The 22,286-nt window shown below is 38.0% G+C and overlaps 3 protein-coding genes across 3 annotated transcripts in view; 2 read left to right on the forward strand and 1 right to left on the reverse strand.

Moving 5' to 3' along the window:
* Positions 1-461: 461 nt before the first annotated feature.
* LOC111238214 (retinol dehydrogenase 14-like) lies at positions 462-4,763 on the reverse strand. The gene is made up of 2 exons (XM_022767629.1): positions 4,188-4,763; positions 462-2,795 (listed from the first exon to the last, which is right to left on the reverse strand). Exons 1-2 carry the CDS (start codon positions 4,539-4,541, stop codon positions 2,178-2,180), a joined length of 972 nt encoding a protein of 323 aa, XP_022623350.1. The 5' UTR covers positions 4,542-4,763; the 3' UTR covers positions 462-2,177.
* Positions 4,764-6,558: 1,795 nt separating this feature from the next.
* LOC111238204 (interleukin-31 receptor subunit alpha-like) lies at positions 6,559-17,143 on the forward strand. The gene is made up of 16 exons (XM_022767615.1): positions 6,559-6,769; positions 8,020-8,289; positions 8,388-8,514; positions 8,613-8,788; positions 8,882-8,994; positions 9,949-9,972; positions 10,231-10,387; positions 11,399-11,478; positions 11,650-11,866; positions 11,990-12,154; positions 13,316-13,417; positions 13,495-13,638; positions 13,731-13,871; positions 15,392-15,476; positions 15,631-15,712; positions 16,566-17,143. Exons 1-16 carry the CDS (start codon positions 6,706-6,708, stop codon positions 16,968-16,970), a joined length of 2,352 nt encoding a protein of 783 aa, XP_022623336.1. The 5' UTR covers positions 6,559-6,705; the 3' UTR covers positions 16,971-17,143.
* Positions 17,144-18,197: 1,054 nt separating this feature from the next.
* rngtt (RNA guanylyltransferase and 5'-phosphatase) overlaps positions 18,198-22,286 on the forward strand; it is a 93,519-nt gene continuing 89,430 nt past the window's right edge. The window contains exons 1-4 of the mRNA XM_022769099.1: positions 18,198-18,624; positions 20,185-20,294; positions 20,389-20,492; positions 20,590-20,678. Of these exons, the coding sequence (XP_022624820.1) occupies positions 18,561-18,624; positions 20,185-20,294; positions 20,389-20,492; positions 20,590-20,678 (367 nt within the window). The 5' untranslated portion in view covers positions 18,198-18,560. The remainder of the gene's footprint in view (positions 18,625-20,184; positions 20,295-20,388; positions 20,493-20,589; positions 20,679-22,286) is intronic.

Below are 22,286 nucleotides of genomic sequence, written 5' to 3' on the forward strand. Positions count from 1 at the left end.
ACTGAGTTGTAGGGCTGATGCAATTAGCTGATTAATTGATTAGTCAGAAAATTAATCACCAGGTATTTTGATAATCAGTTGATCCTTTCACACATTTAACAAGGAAAATGCCAAACATGCTGGCTCCAGTCTCCTGAATCTGAGAACGTGCTGCTTTTCTCTGACAATTTTTATTTTAGTAAATTATTCAAAAACCAGAACCCTACTTGTGTGTTTCTTGCATTTAGTTACTCCTGAAATGATTTATCAATTAATTGATAAGTCAATCAGCAGAAATTTAATATGCAATTATATACTAACTATGTTGTTAATAATTTATAGCAAAGTATTAGAATTTTCTTCTATATTTTCTGTAACAGTAAACTGAATGTAGTATATCTGGATTTTGGGCTGTTGGACAGACAAAAACAAGACCAAGATTAGAATTACAACAACTATTTTATTTTCAAGTGGTTTGTTCCACAAAATGTCAGAAAATTGTAAAATATGTCAATCCCAGATTCCCAAAGCCCATGGTGACGTTTTTAGATGTCTCGTTTTGTCCAATAATCAAAACCCCAAGTTTTTGTTAAGTTTCCTTTCATAGAAGATGAAGGAAATCTGAAAATATTCAAACAGAAAATTTTGGCATTTTTGTCTTGAAGAACTCAAATTAATCAAATATCAAAATAGTTGAAGATTACTTTTCTGTCAATTGATTAATCAATTAATGGACTAAACGCTGCAGGTCTGAACAAGACTTTTTTTGTCTTGACATTATTTCTCACAGGACTTTAGGAAAATTTGATTTTCCCAGTGTTTTCTCACATATAATGATCACGTATATGGTCCGTTGTGAAAATAATTGGTGGATTGATCAATAATGAAACTAACTCTCGGTTGCAGCCTTGTATTTAGTCCACCCTCTGTATTCAGCCTTCTTTACAAACAGTGGTTTTATTAGCTTATACAGGACGTTCAGTCAGGGTTTTCTTCTAATTATTCTTGTGCATCTGAAATTCACTTATTTCATTTATATTCATTGCTTCATCTCCTTTCCCTCCTTTCCTACCTGCTGAGGTATGAGGACATTTACATGTGCGACTGAATCCATCCACAGGAGGGAGCCCCAGCGCAGCAGCATCCCACTGATCTGCATTGTCGACCTTATTATTGTTCCAGCTCCTCCAGACACAGCAGAGAGCATTTACACTTCAAACACATCGAGAGAGGGAAACTAGATTAACAGCTGCCCCCTCCCGCCTCTCCTTTATACACGGCAAAAATACATGCTAAAGTATGCACAAATTTAGCATTCAAACACCATAGCTGAACCAGAAACGGATATGCTCCTCACTCCACTCTGAGGATTTGCAAAGCACAAGCAATAATGTGACCTCACAGTGGAGGAAAATGTGACAGCTCAGCTTGGCTTTGATGAATGCTACGAGATGAGTTCACTCCCTTTGATCATGATGAGGTCTGTGTGTGAATCTTGGTCACTGGCATAAGAGTAAGGTGCTGTCTAGGTTTTGTATTCATAACCTCAGACCAAGCAGACACTATCAAGTTTTAGGAATTATTTTAGTGTCTTTTGGCTCTGAAATACTTCCATATATGCTATATTATGATTTGTAAATGTTAAGCACAAATGGGAAATCTACAATTAAAGAGGCACTCCATCAATTTTGCACATTAAAGTCCATTCATTTATCATGAGGAGTACAACTTAGCCTGTAGAAACTGCTGTATAATGTCTTTTGTGTCTCTGGAGGGAGCTTCCCAAAGTATAACTCTGATGGTATAAACTCGAGCTTAATGGAAATACAATTTTTAATTGCTGGAGTATCCCTATAAGTGATGTATGTGTGCTCTTTTATCATGTTTCTCCTGTTTAGACCCACATTTCCTAGTGTCACAAATTTATGTGGATTCTTGTAGTGGCACATTTTTTTAATTGTTCAAATTTTATACAATCTCTGTGCAATACACTCGCAGCGCACTTGCTTACAGAGACTTAATTCACACACTTCACTGGCACAATATGTCAGTCAATTAATGATTTTATCTGAAAGGTGGCAATTGGTCTTTTCACAAGCCATCTCTCCCTGTACAGTCTGTGGGGCTGCTAAGGATTAATTATCTTGTCCAGGAATACTTAAGTCCCCTGAAACACCGTCCACAGAACAGGACTCTGCTTAGTTAGTGAGTCCAACCATCCTGCTGCTTATGTCCCACAGCTTCTTGGCTGCCTGCTCATCTGTAGCTTTGGCCATCAGCTCCTCCTCCTCGCAGTTAGCGAAACACTTGCCTGACACTCCCTCCACCTCTGGGGAGCAGGCCAGATAGAGAGGAGTCTGGGCCCCCTCAAGTGGACTCTTAAAAAAGATCAGTGAGGCGAGGTAGAACAGCGGCTTTGCCAGGAGGGAGATTTGAACATGCCTGCCTAGTCTGGTCCTTACGACGCCCGGGGTGAGAGCATTGACTGTGACCTCTGTGCCTTCCAGCTGACGAGCCAGTTCAAGTGTAAACAGCAGGTTGGCCAACTTGCTCTGACTGTAGCAGAAGGCCTTGTTGTAGTTATTTTCACTGTTCAGGTCATCAAAGTTGATGTGGCCATACTTGTAAAGCTTAGAGGAAACCACAACGATGCGGCTGGGAGCAGAAGTCTTCAGGAGGTCCAGCAGGAGGTGAGTGAGGAGGAAGTGACCCAGGTGGTTCACACCGAGCTGCATCTCAAAACCATCCTCTGTCTTCGTGTAAGGACACTGGAAGATGCCTGCATTGTTGATGAGCACGTCAATTTTGGACTCCTCCTAAAGGGAGACAGACATTTAAAGCATTTAAAGCTTAATAACAGACTCAATTAAGGAAGGTTGTAGTGAATTTCAAACTGCTTGAAGCCTTATATCAAAAATGGCCTGAATCTTGATCTGTCTAATTAGCCAAAACCATAAACTGTAAATTTGCTTACAAGTGATGCTAGCACTGTGTATGTGTTTTAAAGATGTAAAGCTGCCTTCATTAAAGCACTAATTAATTATCTTAGGACCCTGTGATTGCCATTAAATCAGTCTTAGGATATACCCTGAGACACCCAGTGGTTATGGGAGGTAAATGTTGGCACATGACAAAGAATTGGCAAGATGATGCTACTATGAAGAATGCATTATTTTACAAAAATATTCCTAAAAAATCAAAACATTGGTACTCTTTGAACACAGTGAGTTACACTGGAAAAATGGATCTGGAGATCTCAGGAACTCTGATTGAAAAAACTCTTGTTGGCCTGCTGTACAGCATGTTAAAAGAGCTGGCATCAATTGTGAGATAAATCAAAAAGTCCTTTTAAAATAAAGAACCACATAAAGTAAAGAGGCAGTTAAATGATACCAATGTCCTGCTAGTCTCTAGATGCCTAGTATTTACAGGATTTATAAAGACTTTAAATAAATTATTATAATACAGGGTATATACACATGTATGTATGTATGTATGTGACATACAGTGCATGCCTGCACAGTGGGTATACATCAGTATGGACTAATACGCTTATAGTTATAAATTTTCTCATGAAAAGAGCTGGACACTACATTTATTGAGTGCAGAGTTGCAGTGTTTAGTTGATGAATCGATTAGTTAATTAAAAGAAATTGAATTAGCAATTACTTTGATAACTAATAATAATTCAAATAATTGTACAAAAAGGCCAAATATTTGATGGCTCTTGTTTATCAGATGTAAGAATTTGCTGCTTTAAGTAAAATGACTGTTTGTTGGAAAAAAAACCCAACACATTTGAGGATGTTACATTTTGGCTTTAGAATACTGTTCCATTGTTTTCTGTTTTATACACAAAACGATTATTTGATTAAGTAACTTAAAAGTACACTTGATTACAACTTCCAAGAACTCTGGCAGGAGTTAGCTGGATGCTTTCAGACTTTCTCAGTGTTAACTAATGTCAGGTCACTGTGGGTGAGGGGTGGTACAGAAGTTATGGTGTAGTACTGAAGTTCAGCACCAAGGACAGTCCCATTGCAGCCAAAGTGTAACCCCTGTAACACTCTCTTTTGTACCGGACATGACAATTGCTGGAATGAACCAGACACCAGTCATTTCAAAAGCTAAACTACACTGTAGTGTAAATAAACTGCCCATTCAGCTGGAGAAAATCTGCCCCAATTTCCCCCACCATGACAAGTTACCTCATTAATTTCCTCACAAAATCTTCGTACTGATCCAAGAGAGGCGAGATCCAGGTGTTTGATGACCACCTCCCCCTGGTCTGGTCCCGCTTGTTTCTTAATGTCCTGAGCTGCCTCCTCGGCGCTCCGCTGGTCCCGACAGGCCATGATGACCCGGGCTCGGAGCTTCAGGAGCTCTGCGGCCAGGGCCTTGCCTATCCCGCAGTTAGCCCCGGTCACGATGACTGTCTTTCCCCGCATGGTGTCGGCTGGATACCGGAGCAGCTTTCCGGCTTTCTGAGCGGGGAACAAACGGCGCATAACGTATAGGACCCCTCCGCCGACAACAGCGGCAATTAGCACCGCAGTCGACATGAAAGCGGGGACCGGTCACAGGTCAGTGGGGACAAGCGTACTGGATGGGTGGTACAGTGTATTACGTTTCCAAGTTACAAAATTACCCCGGAAATAATTACTACACAAGTTTGTTAGCGTAACCAGCAATAGCTTTACACTATATATTGTAGGTATTATTTTATGATATTTTTATTTTTTCAAAACAAACATACAACTTTAATGAACCTACTGAAAGTAAACAGTTCAGCTGTCAAATAGTTCAACGGTCGCAAAGCAGCAATGTAGCTAATACTAGCAAGCTAACTAAGCTAGCCATGTTAGCTACTTCTCGGATACCCTCAAACTACTTCCGGTGTATTTTCGTAACTGAACCATATATACAATGTAGTAATTGCAGCATTACACCCGTTTAAAATGTTTCTGCACATAGAGGGCATTGTACATGCTTTTATTTTTAAATGCGTAGGATATCAGGGTTGTTCAGTTTAGTGAAAATAGCCACAACTAATGATTATTTTCTGATAGTCTTTCCACAAGCTCTTTAAATTACATGCATCAACCACTAGGTGGAGCCATCTGAGCACAAAGGTATGGCAACAAGACAAGTCAAAAAGTTTAACATTATGCCGACAAAAAGAGGCTTGTACAACTACATCTTCTGTCTATCTATCTATCTATCTATCTATCTATCTATCTATCTATCTATCTATCTATCTATCTATCTCTGTCTGTCTGTCTATCTAAATATGGACAATAAAAAAGCCTGAGCTTGCTCAGTATTGTGTATCCTTTGGTTGCACACAAGGCAAGTCATTGAAAGTATAGTTGATGGAACATGTGCATCATATGAAATATGAAACATTAAATTAGTATTGTTTTGATTGGTTTGAGCGTTTCCAGTAAGACAGGGTGAAAAGTATTAGTGAAACTGCTCAGGAAGAGGTTAGATGTGTTTTCTATTTGTCTTTTAGTATCATCAAATGCCTTGCTAGGCTACCCACTTGAAGACATATCAATTAGTGCAGTGATTCACTCACTTCTCCAAGGCCCTTATAGCCGAATGACCCGTGGTTAGGTGGAATGGAGCCTGTAAACTGAGACTGAGAGTGGACCCCATGCAGGCTATCACTGAGGTGTTGATCCTAATTACTGAGAAGTGGCTAGCAGTAGATTTCCCCTGCTATGTTGTTGCATAGATGAACTCAGAGGCTAGCATTATTGCCCAGTAGACTTGTTCTTGTGACTGTGTTTGAGGGGCTCTTGGCATGAGTGTTGGTTTGTTCAAACTCAAACTGTGCATTCATTTCATCAACGATGGTTCTGAGTTAGTTAATCAATTTTTGGATGTGAATAGTGTAGCAACTAAAGATATTTTCTCAAATATTGTAGGCTATATGACAAAGAAAAGCATCAAATTCTTATGTTTAAGAGGCTGGAATCAGAGAATGTTTGTGATCTTTGCTTAAAAAAAACAATTATTCTATTATAAAAAGAGTTGCTGGCTTATTTTCTGTCAGTTGACTAATTGATTAATAAACTGTTCTTAATTAGTATTTTTTTTAATAAATTTCCAGAATAAGCAATTATACCTAATCTGTGGTGCAAACTAAAGGGTTTGTACCTTTGATCCCAGTCTGACATGAATTATTTTCTGTGGTAGGATGTCATAATACTGCAGTACTGAAACTTACCTGGCAGAATTGTATTGCATTTATTATATCCCATTTAAGGTAGACTACTTTTAATTTACAGTCTGTCTTTTGTGAAGTCGTGTGCGTACTTCTACACATCTTGTAGCCAAATATGTTGTAGGCAGTTGGGATTTATTGTCTGACTGTTGCGTGAGATTCATAATTAATTGTTTCAACTTGACACTCATACGTTGCTCCGAGATTACACAGAAACGATGTATCAAAGTCTTAGAAGCTTTCGTCAAATTACTTCACTTCCTCTTAGCTCGCTGTGCCTACTGTTGTGTAATACCTCCCGTTTATTTCAAGGTTTTCTTCAGTTCCCGTTATTTGGTAAAGAGACAGACTTCGTGGGGAAATGCGGTGCAGTGTGGGGCGCAGTCTGCCATTACAGTAGCGTAACGGCGATTTTAATTTTATCTAACGGGTCTGGATATCTGACGGCTCTCAATGTATCTTAAAAGGGGCTTTATTTGAGTCCTGGTAATAGGATGAAAGAAATGTATCCGTCCCTAGCCATATTTATTCTGTTTTTAATCTCAACCACTTGTAAAGGTAAGTAATACTTTTATATTTGGTATTTCTTGTAGTGGATAAGGCTTAATATTAAAATGCACAGGTTCTGACTGGTCAAATTCAGTTGTTGGAGTTCTGGGAAATGCTCGTTTTGTTTTGGTTTCATAACATAATGATCACTATGGTTAACATGGGGTAATAAACAGGGATCAGCTTTGAAAAACAATATATAGGCTACTACTTTAGTTTTTTGGAATGATATTGCAAGAATTTCAAATATTAAAACATTTCTTGTTTGAATGTAAATGCAGGTCTGGTTCTATCAGGCAATTACATGTGTCTAAAAAACTATTACAGGATATAAACATAACGTAATGTAGTCCTCTTTGATATTCTTTCTACGGGTTGTGCTGTAGCTTTTTAGTTAACATATTTTATAACATATTTTTGAATACTGCAGTACTGAAACATACTTGGTAGAATTGCCAAAAGGAACATTGCAACAAAGGAACAACTTTTGCTGCAGATGTTGTTAACAGATTCAGTTTTGTTGCTCATGATTGTTGGAAGGATTCACCAGTTTTTATTACAACAGATGAAAGCAGGAATAACACAGGGAGAAACACAGGGGATCAGAGCGAAATGCAGATGGAGAGATGCAAAGACAGACCTCTAATGAAGTCTGCCGCTTCAGTCAAACAAATGGCTTATGAGAAAATGAGACAAGCAGGGGTCAAAATCAGTGAAGGCAGTCCAAAATAGCCAAACAGATTGAATTATCTCAATTCCCCATATAATGGGGAAAAGCCCAAACACAGAGAAGGCAGCAAGAATCAGTGAACCAGGATTGAAGCACTCAGTAATAAACATACTAGATGCTCACAGGAACATAACATGATGTTCTGGCAACTGAAAAGTGGGAAGACTGGGGCACCGTGATGGCTCACCTGGTAGAGTGCATATCACTTTGGCTCAATCCTTACCGCAGCGGCCCGCTTTGGAATCCATCTCGGGGTCTGTGTTGCATGTAAAAGTGTAAAAATGACTAATGAGATACAGTGTGTTAATAAGTTAGTTTAAGATGGAGTCAGGCTAGCTGTTTCGTCTTGTTTCTAAACAAAGATAACCTTCTGCTGGCTCCTGCTGCTTAGGGGCAGCTAAGTCTTGGCAAGTGAATAAACATATTTCCTAAAATATCAAACTACCCCTTTAATGTAATGTTGCGTTACATCATAAGGAATTTCAGTTACATTTTCAAATGTTGAATAACGTTATCTTTTTTCCTGTAGGCCAGCAAGCAAACACCTGCAATGTTGCCCCTAAAGATCAGTACATTGAAGTGGGATCTGATACTGAGATAGTGTGTGAGACTTCATGTATCCGGGGCAACATCTATTGGACACTGAACAACATACGCATCAATGAAAGCTGGTCAAACACTATCAACTCCTCCCACACAAAACTGTCACTGAAGAACTTCACTCACCACAGTGCTACATTGCAGTGCCACAGTGCAGATACTCGCCAAGTCCTTGGAGGCACCACCATCAGAACCTACAGTAAGAAATTATTTGTGGTACTTATATCGTGACATTCTGGCTGTTGATACCTGCAATAAGATGAAATATATGTTACTGGTTACTTGCTTTTTTCACAGCAAAACCCAGCAAGATATCATGCATGTGGCATTATGATAATCAGGAGGATGCTGTTGTACCACAACTGTTCACGTGCAACTGGGAGCATCAGAATAATTCTTCACTGAAAATAAGCTACTCTGTGCTGTGAGTAGTTTTCCTTTGTTTGTGTAAGAATTATTGCAGAAATATTTATTTTCTCTTGTTGGTTTTTATACTTAATATAAAACATGTATTTCTTTCAGTGTCTCTTCGTCACAAGTTGAAATCTGCAACTCACATGTAACCACATGCACATCCAGAGATATAGATACAAATGATAAAATACATTTCATGGGGAATCTCATTGTTACTGTGAGAGCTCGAACTGCGGCTTGGGAAGCTTACTCCGACCCTCATGAATTTGACCCCTATAGCATATGTAAGTAACATGAAGTAAATTTTATTAAAAAATGTCTTTGCATTTTAACATTGCACATTTCTGCATTTTAATGTGCTGATTGTATTCCCTCAGTGAAACTGATCCGTCCACAGTTAAAGGTAACTGTCTTGTCTGATCATCTGCTGGTTAAATGGAATTCGCCAATACCCCAAAGAGAGAGTCACTGTCAAGTCAAATTTGCCAAGGTATGTCATTTTAATTACTAAAGACAACTGTTGGTCTCAGATGTATTTGCTGGTAGCAACAATTTCACTGATAGTAATCACAAATCAGAGAAACATGACCATAAATTTCATCATCCCTCAGGCCAGAAAGAAACAAAGCATCACACAATAACACGGTAATCAATGCAGCAAACTTATGCCTACAGTTCATTAGAGAAAACCTAAAAAGACTTAGTAAATTAGCAGATACCTAGAATGAGCTTCTTGCTCTTTTATGAATGTTAAAATGACTCAAGAGAACCAATTACCACTACATATCTGTGTCATATAAACAAGCTTTTTAGGCATATCCCTGCTAAACCAGAAACAGTGTATTGAGTCACAGTCATTGTATTGTAGTCATCAACCCACAATTGCTTGCAGCTGATCACAGGGCTATTTTGCTTTTAATTCCAGGTTTGAACAGTAGTCCTGTTCTCTCATTTTTGGCTTTAGTTGAGACCAAAACTGTATAGTTAACTGCCAAAATATATAATAGATAAAGGTACCTGACAATATCTGCTTGGACACAGATTTAACAAAATGGTGGCTATAACAATGTCAGTTAAAATGCAAGTTGGCGTTGCTATGGCAACAAAATGTTCAACTAAAAACCAACCATGCTGGCAGAACATTGCTGATAGATAGATAGATAGATAGATAGATAGATGGATAGATGGATAGATAGATGGATAGATGCTTAATTTGTCTCCTAGGGGAAATTAATGTGTCCATTAGCTCATTGTTGATAATAATAATGATGAAAACAGTTAATAATAAATAAACAATAATAATTAGATTGGTCCACTTCCTTTGGCTGAGGTGTTGTATAGCCTGATGGCAGTGGGAACTGTGAAACCTTTTTCTTGTGAAATTGTTTCTTAAATACCCCTCATGGCTAATTGAGGCTATTTTTGTTTCCCTTTTCTCTTCCAGGCTGTTAGTGATGGAACTCCAGAGGTAAGAGCCACAATTTTCCCTTGTACAGGAATTTCAGTTTTCATTGTCGTATATGGTGGTGTTGACGTGAACGCTTTGATAACTTTGATATGACACTAAAGAAAGCTTTCAAAGCACAAAATGTTTGTTTAAAATCTGCCTTAGTAAATTAGTATAACTTTGATGGTGAAAGATTATTTCTTCAGACCTGGACCTTGTAGATCTTCCTGTATTTGAATGAACGTTTCTAACTGATATTTTTCCTTTGCTTTTTAATAGAAGGTGGTCAATAAGACTCCAAACTCTATGGACAAGGTGGAGCTCATTGAAAAAATGGAATCCTGCTGTACCTACAAAGTTTCAGTCCGCTGTGCTTTAGTCAAGGCCCCCTGGAGCGACTGGAGCCAGGAAAAGACGGTTCTGACGAAACTAAATGGTAAAAACAATGTTCGCTCAAAACTGCATGCCACAATGAAGAAATCTGGACCGGTATTTTTCCAGCCACTGAGAATGAATTACATCACCATTTATACTCACTCAGAACCATTAATTGAAGTTAATGATAACGTATGATAATTCGATGCACTAAGAAAGGAAATTAGAGATGGACATCAGAACTGACAAAAGTGCATTATTATCTACAAATATGATTTGAAATAGCTCCAAAGTTTGAGTTTATAAATGTGAATGTAACTTGGCTGCAACAATAATTAAGCAATGATATGGCCCCTCTTTGGATCTGCTCTCATGGTCCTGGTGCCCATGAAGATCAGAAACCATACATTCATAACAACTTAAAGATGTTCATACTTTGTTACCAGTTTAATTAGAAATACTTCCTTATAGGTTTGAAGCTATTATATATTCTAGCTATTCACAACAGTGACAGGTCCAAGGAGGCCACTAATTGTAAATGGAGAATTTTCACTAAAGTTTCTAGTGGGAAATTATTGAACATGCGTCATGTTGGCAACAGTCATAGTTACCCAAATCAGAACTGATAGAGATCAGTGGGAGCTGCTAAAATCTGACACATTTAAGAGGCATGGTGGGGTAGACTTCAGTGAGATTTTGCACGTAATACAAAGTCAAATGTTGAGTGTATGTGTGACTCACATTGAATAATGTCAACCAGAGAACTGATAACAGATGGTTCCAGATACTCATCACTGAGTTAATAATTTGTAGTTTACATGTTGGGTTTAGATTCGCACGATCTTGTGTTACTTTCCGGAATTGGTACGATGACAGAAAACCAAAAACAAGAATGACCGAGAGAAATTGCAGCGATTTCCATAGTTGAAAGCTGTTTTGGTCTGTGTTAGTTATGAAAAGTGGTCATGTTCTGTTGTTTTTGGCTTTAATTTATACCAAAACTGTTGAGTCAATTGTTATTATATTTCTCTATGTGTATTCCATTCTAACTGTTTTGAACATATTTTAACAGAGAGTGATATCCAACTGCAGCTGTGGAGAAAGGTGTCTAAACAGAAAAATGGAGTTAGAAAAGTTTATGCCATGTGGAGGGTAAGGAAGGCTCTCAATGCTGCCTTTACACAGTATATTGAAATTCATTTCCTTCATTCCCAAACTTGTAATTCAATTCATTTCAATTTCCAACTTTACAATCTACATTTCCTAAGAGACATGCTCCCTGCATTACTTCTTGACCTAAAGTGCTTCAAACTGTCTACACAGGAGATTCCTCCAACATGCCAAGACACATTTACCTACGCTATAAAACAGATTGCCTACAAGGAACACACAACTGAAGTCAGTTATACGGATACTTTGTGCAGCAGTTCACCTTGTGTTGTTGATGTGAACCAAGAAGCTCACAGAATAATTCTCACAGTCTTTCGTAATGAAACCCTGCTGGCCAAGGACTCCGTTTATGTTCCAGCCGTTGGACAGAGTGAGTTTTAATGTCATTGATTTTATCTTTTTTAATGGTTAACAATTTATGAATCTTCGCCCTAATGCATGTTAGTGGTCCGGTATCAATCAGTTCTTCTTTTCACTTGATATCACTTGGCAGGCCTCCCTCAAGTTACTGAAATCCAGACTTCAACCATGGAAGGTGTTATTCTGGTCAGCTGGAAGCCTCCTGTTCAGCCTGTCAGAGGTTATATGATCGACTGGACCCACAATGGAAATCAATATAACTGGAAGGAGAGCAAATACACTAACACATCACTGATTGGTAGGTTAGACAACAGGCATGAAATGGTAGATGGATGTCAGAAAGAGAGATGGATATTGAATAAATACTTTATGGGTGTCCACTTGAAAACCTGGAATGAGTGAGCCTTGTGTATGAGTCATTATCGAAACCCATTGCTGATTTGTGGTCTGTGACTTGTCTTTCATCATCTAGACGTATCAAATAATGGATGGAGTGGTGGAGAAAGATGTTTAAAAGCTGCTCTATAATGCATTTACTGGAAAGATCTTAACATTTCCAAATGAGTTTTCAAGAACTATTACTCACTCTGGAGAGATGTCAAATGCCACAATTTGTTGTTTTGCTTTTCTGTTTAAATCAAACAAAGGAACAATGGTAGGAAGTAACTAAGTACACGTAATTCAGTTTAATAGAATTCAGTTCACTTTACTTGAGTATTTCCATTTTATGCTACTTTATACCTCTACTCCAATGCATTTCAGTGGGAAATGTGCTTTTTACTTCACTTTATTTTACAACTTTACTTTTCAGTTACAGTTACAGTTACTTTTCAGATAAAGATTTTATTAAAACGATTTGATGACATGCTTACATAAAATACAATACAATAACGTGGGACATCTGTTCACATTTCAGATTTTGCCTCTAAACTTGTCAGATGGTTTCACTTAACTACAGTAACTGCTTGAGACTAAAGCTATGCTAGCAGCTGTGTCAGGCTTTATTTTGACACTGCAGTGCTTTGAGTGAAATGCTAACATCAGCATGCTAACATGCTCACAGTGCCTCTACCATTGTTCGATGTTATGGTTCTCACATTCCATTCATGTGTTCTCAAAATATCACAGTAGGTATATAATGTTTACCTTAACGGGAAAGTCAGGGGATTGCTTAAGTCAAAAGGCTTTGTCCTCTTGTGACCATGAATGTCTTGACAAAATTTCATGGCAATCTATTGGTGGTCAATGGTTTTTGAAATATTTCAGTTTGGACTGAAGTGGTACCAGCATTTCCATCCGTCTGATGGTCAGTCGGTCTACCACTTCGGCCATCAAATTTTGTGAAAATGGAAGCTAAAAAGCTGAGCAGGACCATTAATGGAAAGAGAATTAGATCAGTGGCTTTAATGTGTTTGCCTCTTCCTTGTAATAGACTTCCAGAACTTTCCTTTCCTTGCAGATCTCTTGGATAAGAAGCCATACAATATCACAGTAACTCCCCTCTTTGATAACAAGACAGGTTATGACACAGAAGCTCTTCAAGTCTGCTCCACAGTAGGAGGTAAAACCATTCTTTAGACTTTTTCATGATTCTCAAAAAATATATATTTTTTAAATTTAAAAACATGTACTTTACAGATCCAGGGAATATCACTATTGTCAATGTTCAAGCTTACGACAAAAGTGCCAATGTACGCTGGAATACAAAGTCACAGGAGGTATGCAGTGATGCTGTAATCAACTACACAATCTTCTACAGTACTCAGAAAGGACCAACGCTCAGTAAGTCCACCACAGTCTTGTATGAAGTTTTCACATGGATTGAAGTGATTTATTTCCTTTAACATTATGATATTTCTGTGGTTTTCTTTCAGATGTTACCGTAGATAGCACAAAGCATGACATATTTTTAAAAGATCTGAATCCAGGCACCCAATACAGCGTCTACATCAATGCCACAGCTCTTACTGGAACTACCAAAAGCAGTGAGAGGCTCTTTGAAACCAAACGATTTGGTAAGTACGCTGTAAGGGCAGAGGAAATTGCTGGTTTTTGCAGAGCAAATGTTATACATCTTATTCCTAGTTCTATGAGTACAGCTGCAGCCCTCATAAATGTGTATATTTCCTTGGCTGACAGGCTGCAGGGTTTCACCATTAGAAATCTTAGAGTTGCACAGGCTAAGGCATAACAGTGAAATGTCAAGATTTGAACAGGTTGTTGAAGAAGAGTGCTCCACCACCTGATAGTAGTATTCTGTCCTGATAGAGGAGGACAGTTTTTCTCACAGCACCTGTTCAAACAATGACTTGCAGACATGGCTTTTAACAACTATGAAGGCAGCACCTCCACCCACATCATGTTTGCGTACCATGATATGATTATCTGCTGATGAGCCAGCAAAATGTCTGAAGCTGCACCAAGGGGCTTGTTTTGCTTTACTGTATCCAGGAGTAGCTTGGTTTGGTAATACAGGATGAGCCTAGGAGAAGTTTGATACCTTGCTGTGTTTAGTTTGGCTTTAGACATCAAACAGAGCACATATACTGGTGATACATGCCTGCTTTGGCATGTCAGGTAGAGATACTCACAGCGGCAGCCTTCCTTTAAAGTGAGACAAATTTTTAAAAGAGAAAATAACACTCTCCCTCTTACAAGCAAAAATTTGAACTTGCATTACTTGGTCTGGTAGGACCAAGCTTATGGTCAAATATTGATCATTAGCTAACATTATTATCCCCTTTGGCTACACACCCTGCTCTAGGTTCTACATTAGTGTTAAATGTTTTTAACACCCCAGACCTGGTGGGCCACAAGGGAGGGAAGATGCTTTGTGGTCACATTCACAAGTTCCAGTCAAGGTCATTAAATAGGCACCACCGTTTTTTTTCCCTTCTGGCAAACTGTGGCAGGTATCTAGGAGTCCAAACAAACAAGAGACTCCTGGATGCCAGCAGCCGCAAGCTGAGTTTTAGTGTTATGAGATCTGGGAAGAATAAGAGGTAGTGCTGAGCAACAGAAGAAAATGAAGCCTGTGTAAACCAGAACTGATGTTTTCTGTCTAAATATATGTTTGGGATTGTAAACCAGTATGACTCTTAACTCTCTAAAACTTGTTCATTTCTGAAATTACATGAGACTGTCCAGGATTTAAAAAAAACAAAAACAAAACATATGAAGTAAGTGTTATTGGATGAACTGTGGCAGGATTTACTCTCCTGTCATATTATTGGCTGCATGATTAATCTTAACCACTAGTTTACTCACATTATTACTCATATTACTCACTTACTACTACTACTCACTCAAATGTTATCTTGAGTAACACAGAGATCATAAAAACCATCTTTGTAACTTTCATTTGCTCATATCATCATGAATCAATCATGAATCATCATTGCTTTTTCCAAAGTTGAAAGTGTGTTTTATGCAGGAATAACTTGCAAACATTTCATAGAGGTTTGAGGAGGTGAATCATTTATTGTGCTCAACGAACTGCTGCAACATGATTTATTTTGTCTTATGTCTATGATAGATCCGAGGCTCCTCACAGTGCTCAGTGTCTCTGGAAGCATCGTTATAGTTCTTGTGTTGTCTCTTGGATTATGCTGTGCCATTCAGTAAGTTTCAATCTTTCAGTGTCTGTTATGATATGATAAGGATTGATTTCAAATGAAAACTTTGAACCAAGGGCACAGTGTGATTAACCCTTAATTCATGACCATGAAACCTTAAAATTTGTTTCTTAATGATGGTTCTCAATCTGCTTTGTAGGTGGAAGAAGTTCAGGGAGAAGCCGGTGCCTAACCCAGGCCTCAGCTCTCTGGCGTTGTGGCCATCTGCAGATCATCAAAAGGTGAAATGGGAGGAATGAATTGCATCATTATAAAAGTGGCTGAGGCTGTGAGATGATTAAATTATATCAAATATTATATTATATATAGTTATATAGTTATTTTTGATCAGGGGAGGAAAATATAATATAAGTGTTTCTTTATACAGGGGGTGGTCATGAAAAAGTATAAATAAATTGCAGTTATATTTATCCATGATCCACTGGGCCACAGCCACCTGAGGAGATTTTGACACGACACAGTTGAAACTAAATATCGTTGTGGTTTTGGACTCTTCTTTGAACGCAGTTAGCAAGTCGAACATTCCATCTAGGGAAAAATACCCACAATGTTTTTAATCATGGAATTCAAATTCCAGCCAAATTCAACCCCAAATTCTCACAAAAAAAAGCATTATTTTCTCTATCATTTTCCATGGGCCTCCTGGTTTTTACGGATATTTTAATGTTCTTCATGTCTGTTTCCCTTCCGTTTGTTATATAATATGTTTCATTTTTGTTAATTAAAAAAGTTCAGTAATAAAGTTCAATAATAATTCTAATAATGATGATAATTCCTAGATAGTATATTGAGGAAATAATTTCACTGTCAAAGGTTGCTTTGGCCCCATTGGTAACCATGTCTGTGTACAGTTATTTTGCTACAAACACCTTGGTCACTTTTCCTCTGGTTGATCAATGGTGTTTCATGATGACGTCTTTGATAAGAGTTAAAATCTGAACATATGGTTTTAGATATCATGATTCTGTATCCTAGGTTTTTCCCATTGAAAAAACAACTGAATTATCTTCAGTTTTCAAACAGCAACACCTTATGTCTTTTTATTCTTCCTGTCTGTGTGAATGTTTTCCACAGGGGATCTGCCAGGCATTCACTAATCCATCTGAAAGTGTCTATGACCAGGTTTACACAGAGGAACTTCAGCGAACGTCCAACCCTCCACTTGCAATAGGTTATAACCCAGCCATTGACCAAATTGAGGAATACACTGACCCAGCCATAGTTCTTGCACCTGACATACAGAATGAGAAACCAGCTGAACTTGTACAGACACAGCATCTGGTTTCTTCTGGGGAATCCACAGCCTTAATATCTTCCGAGAACAGCACATTTAATCCTTATCGAAGTCAGAGTTCTGTGGAAACTGCTCCTCTTAAGATGAGTAAACAATATAAGCGCCTTCCAGCAAAACAAGAAAAGACAGCACCAGTGACTGTTTACGTCACTTTGAACATGTTTGAACAAGGTCTGGGTCGGTGAGAGCAGTTTAAACAGACCCATAACAACCATCCAAGAATAAAGATATGCCAGTATATCAGCTCTGAATAAAGCTCCTTGGTTTTGTCCAGTTTGGAATGAAAGTAAAGAAAAATAATTATAATATCATCACCCAAGTAATAAAAATGTGTAAATAAAAGTACATTTTGCCACTATCTATGCTTTATTGATACAAATATGTTATATTTATGTGTGTAGTAGCAGCTTTTCTAAGTCAAGCTGATGTATATACCTGACGTATTGAGTTAAATGTATATGCCTCTAGCATATATTTCTAACATTCAGTTCTGTAAACAAAAATGTTTTTGTTTTATGTTGAGATGATCTTTTACTGAGTAATCACACACCAAGATAATGCAGCAGAGACTGAAATAATGTAACATATATGTACATGTAGCCTATGGTTTGTAATATATGATAAGTCTGTGACAGCATGCACATGTAAATAGGGAAACTGATATTTCGTTGTAAACATAATATTAGCTATGTATTATCATGGGATTTTCCGTTGGTTATCGCTTATATCCTCACTTGTTAAAAAGTAGTAAACTTGCTTGAGACAATAAAGTTGTAACTCACTGCAGTTTTATTTCAACAGCAATAATCTTAAATTTCTTAAATAGCTCAAACTTTATTAAGTACCAAAGGACATTGTGACAAGCTATCTTGCAGCTCAGTGCTCAGTCTGATGGGGAGTCAAGCTATCTACCTCCCCCTGTAGCCTGGTAGAGTGAATGATTTTTGCACATTCATTTCATACTGTAGTTTTTTGAGTTATAATAGTAGCTACTACAGGTGACCACTATGAGCCACAGGTTATTCACTCTAACTGATGTGACACACACACACACACACACACACACACACACACACACACACACACACACACACACACACACACACACACACACACACACACAATTATGTTGGCTTAAAATCTTTTGATTGACACAATCAAACACAATATGGAATATGTTGATTTAAAAAAATCACTTTTTTTGTAGCCAGCATTGCAGTTCAGCTTCAGCTTTTCCAGAAGCCAGTTATGTCAGCAATGTCTTCAGAAATTGCATGGTCTAGTTGATGTCCCTTTTTTCTAGAGGGTATCTGAAGGGATGATCCTAAAAGATAACTGTAGGAGTTTTCTAGTTTTGTGTCCTCTCTCGTGTATACCCGCAGGGGGCAGTAAGACGCAGGAAGTCATCTGAAATACAAACATTAACAACCAGGAGAAGTATGCTAGCTAGTTTAGCCCCAAGCTAGCTAGCTAGCTCGATTGGTGACTGTAGTGGATCAAAAGAAAACTGACTCGATATATAATACCGTGTCCGGGATGCTGACATGCGGAGAGTGGAAATAACATATGTGTCGTGTATTTGCCTGCCGGCCCGTCAGGAAGTTGACCGGGCTTAAATTTGTTGGATGATTCACTAGAATTAGTAGCTGAAGGCCCCTGAGTCCGCGGTGCTTGGGTGAACGACAACCGGACATTGCCGCGATCTCAGAGAGGGAGCATCAAGCCACAGGCTAGCTATTTACCAACGACACATTACAGCAAAACCTCTCCTGGACATGTCACACAACGGACCTCCTCCTCGATGGCGGAATTGTCCGAGAAGAGGACAACCTGTGGCAGGTAAGCGAAAAACTAATAATCCAGTTAACTAGCGTTAGATTAACCTGTTTCATGTACGTAGTGCTGTTGCTGCTAACGTTAGCTGCGTGCCGTGTTTATGATGGTAGAGCATGACTTGTCTGAAACCTTATAACCTGTTTAACCACCTATTTAATTTCTAATTTCTAATTTCTCTAATATGACAAACAGCGTGTAGCTGTCTTGGTCCATTCTCAGTCGCACAAAAAATGTTAGGTTAGCATCACAAAATGGCAATGTTACTGAGCAGTGTAGTTTTAACATAAGAGCAGCTTATTTAAATGAAGCGGTGGTTGGTGTGAATTGGATTGCCGACTTAATTGAATGACACCAGTGAATGTATTAATTGCAAACTTTTATTGTCTGTGTGTACGTTTGCCATTTATTGTGAGGCAAACTTAATTTGCCATATTTTTAAATGGAGTTTAGTATGACACTGTATTCGGGCGCGCGCTGCTTAGCCGAGTTGGAACCTGTGGCTAACGGGTTTTCAAAGCTCAACTCTTCGCAGACAAACGTTGTATATGCCAGCTAGTAACTCTTATTTACATTTGAACTAAAGCGGATATTGTGGGCTATGATTTATTCATTTATTTCGCAACAGGAAAAAGTGCTTTAGGAAAGTGTTGCTGAGTTGGCTAGCTTCGTTGTCGAAGCATCACGTGTCAAAACAAACCAGAGCCTGTAGCGTGGTGTGCAGATGCTGTGTAGTGGTCGTTATCCATGAAACCCTGTGTGTCTGTACATGTTTACTTGAACACCGCATTGCCAGACTCATCTCTACTTCACGTTTGCTTTACACGAGTGCATTAATTTAGACAGGTATTCCTTTTCACGGCACAAATATTACTTTTAAGAAAGGATCTATTGTCAAGATGGATCCAGAGTCTTATTGAATATTAACTTAGTTAGATATCACCATATATACGAATTATTTGCTGTTTCATGTTTGATTTAACACGACCACAATTCACCTCGATTTTTACTTCTACTATTACAAACAATATTACCAAGGCAAAGTAGGCAAGTTCCTAGGAGCCCTAGACTCCCGTGCTTACCTCATATTAAGGTCTACATATTTTTATGAATCACGAATTTGTTTGAAATTTTTACTAAAGTGCAATATCAGCAATGTCAGGTCCTCCATCTTCCACCTGGTCTCATTCAGTTTACTATTATGGAAAACAAGGGAAAATAGCAAGTATTCACATATTAAAAACTGGAATATTTGTCAAACTTGTTGCCAGTTCTTTTCAGGTAATCATTTAATCAAGTAATCCTTTCTGGGTTCCAGTGGAAATAATCAAACTGCCATATGTAACCACGGTCAAATCCTTACTCTTCGGACCCCTAGAACATTAATTTTGCTGTGACCTGCGACCACACTGGATTTGTCAAGTGATGTTTTGATTCGGTATGATAAAGAGTGATGATCATGGCATCTGTGGACAAAATGTTACCATGTATTAGACTGGGCATACTAGGAGTGCAGAGTTTTAAATTAGAAGACCACTGGTTCATTGCTTGTGTTTTCCCTCATAGGAAAATTCCTGCCGATGAAAACAATGTTGGGTCCCAGATATGATGACCAAGTTGCAGAGGAGAACAGGTTTCACCCGAGCATGCTGTCCAACTACTTAAAAAGTCTCAAAGTAAGTAACTCCATGATGACTGACTGAAGTTCTGAGCAAAGTTTAGAAATTGAAAAACCCATGGCACACCTTGTCCTTTTTTGTCTTTCTCCAGGTGAAAATGGGTTTGCTCGTGGATTTGACGAACACTACTCGCTTTTATGACCGCAACGACATTGAAAAAGAAAGCATAAAATATGTGAAGCTTCAGTGTAAAGGGTATGAGTGAAGACACTGTCATGACTTAAACTAATTTGTAAGATGTTGCTCATTCAGAGGTAATCTAAAAAGTCTGATGTCACTCTGTTTCTTTTAGCCATGGGGAATGCCCTTCGAAAGAGACGACTGCAATGTTTATCACGCTCTGTGAACACTTCGTAGAGAAGAATCCCACAGAATTGATAGGTAAGGAAACCATAACTTAACAGTGACATCACTTACATAGGAACCTCTCCTTTCACAGATTTGATAGTCAGAAAAGTTGGTATGGCTGTGAACATGTTTTTATATCAAAGCCTTGGGACATCGTGAATTTACAGTGATATGAAATGACAGAATCAAAATTATTACTACTATATTTACTCTGTGTAACGTTTTTGAATCTGAGGTTGAGGCAATAATAGCCGTTACTACATGTTTTTATTTGGCGCCAAGTTTGTTCCAAGTTTTTGAATATTTGAAAATATTTTGGAAAAAGATGAACTGATCAGTTCCCCTCCCAATGAAGACTCAACCAAATATTTTTTTCTCATATAATGGATGTGAGCAAGATGTCCGAAATCAAAACAGAACTTTTCTTATTTCTTTGAAACATTTCTGAGTTTGTTTAATCATTAATCAACAGAGGATTTAGTAGTAAAGATTTAGTAATACTGTATGTAGGTTAATATTAGACAATAGTAGACTTTATTTCCCAACTGATTTTGAATGGCCAAAATCACTGTTGTTCAGTGAAAGAAAACAACTGGATTAGTGTTTCATGTAGTTTAATGTTAAACATTTAGAACAGGAGAAACCCTCTGCCCGTCTCTGTCCTCAACTCCTAAAGATTATATCAGTGTGACTGAAACCCATTAAGTTTTATGTGTATTGCCTCTGCTCAGTGAAGAATATGAAGATATATAAAAGTAGACTTTAAGTATAATATTTAAGTATAAAAACCAGCTGGCACTGTGAATGACTTTGCACTGTGCATTATTTTCTTCAACCTGTTGGAAGAGGTTTTGCCTCAGCAATAACTCATTTATATTTCTTGTGATGTTTTCCACCCCCCAGTTTTCACTCCACATTCAAGCCTCCAGTGATCACACTCAGTGTGAATCTTAATGCCTGAACAACATCTCAAAAACCTTGAATCTTAAGTAGGAGAACCTGCAGCACTTTTGCTTTATTTCTAAAAACATTACAGTAGATCTCTTATTGTGCAGTTAACACCATTTTACTGTCTCCTGTAAGGGGCTGTTCTTTAGTGCATTTCTGAGTATGCAGGCTTTACTATGGTGTGACCGTGATATTCCTATAGGTAGCCTAAAGTGTCCTTTCATGCTATGTAGTTTAGTTCACAGGGACTATACAGTATATCACTAATACATTTGCTCTGGTGGCTGTGTAGTATCCTACACTTTCTGGCAGCTATATTTATTTCTAAAAGTTTGTAAGTAACATCAATATTAACATCATGATAGTATTATAAATGATGGCCTTAATCCGTTCTCTTGTGTTATTCATTTCTTCCAAATGAGTTCTTTTATGGTTATTTGTGAAGAAATGCCTGTTTTTTATTGGCATTATTCCTGTGATAATATAAATGTATGAATGTTTTTCCTCATTTGTTTCTGGTTTGATTTTAGAAGCTTGAACTAATGCTATTCTTACTTTGCTTCCATGATACATAGTAGAGTGTGAAAGCTCGTTTATGAACGTGGGAAAACGACTAAAAAAGATTATAATTGCGCCTTGAATTCAGGTTATTTAGTGACAGTATAGAACATTTACTGTATATTGTAATGTTTG

The sequence above is a fragment of the Seriola dumerili genome, unplaced genomic scaffold, assembly GCF_002260705.1.
Source record: "Seriola dumerili isolate Sdu_G_001 unplaced genomic scaffold, Sdu_1.0 BDQW01000025.1, whole genome shotgun sequence".
Taxonomy (NCBI): Eukaryota; Metazoa; Chordata; class Actinopteri; order Carangiformes; family Carangidae; genus Seriola; species Seriola dumerili.

Bases quoted from the DNA above. Each gene is read 5' to 3' on its own strand.
- LOC111238214 (XM_022767629.1), bottom strand. From the start codon at position 4,541: ATGTCGACTGCGGTGCTAATTGCCGCTGTTGTCGGCGGAGGGGTCCTA. The intron at 2,796-4,187 runs GTAACTTGTCAT...GTCTCCCTTTAG, and splicing joins TTTGTGAGGAAATTAATGAG to GAGGAGTCCAAAATTGACGT.
- LOC111238204 (XM_022767615.1), top strand. From the start codon at position 6,706: ATGAAAGAAATGTATCCGTCCCTAGCCATATTTATTCTGTTTTTAATC. The intron at 6,770-8,019 runs GTAAGTAATACT...TTTTTCCTGTAG, and splicing joins AATCTCAACCACTTGTAAAG to GCCAGCAAGCAAACACCTGC. The intron at 15,477-15,630 runs GTAAGTTTCAAT...TCTGCTTTGTAG, and splicing joins GGATTATGCTGTGCCATTCA to GTGGAAGAAGTTCAGGGAGA.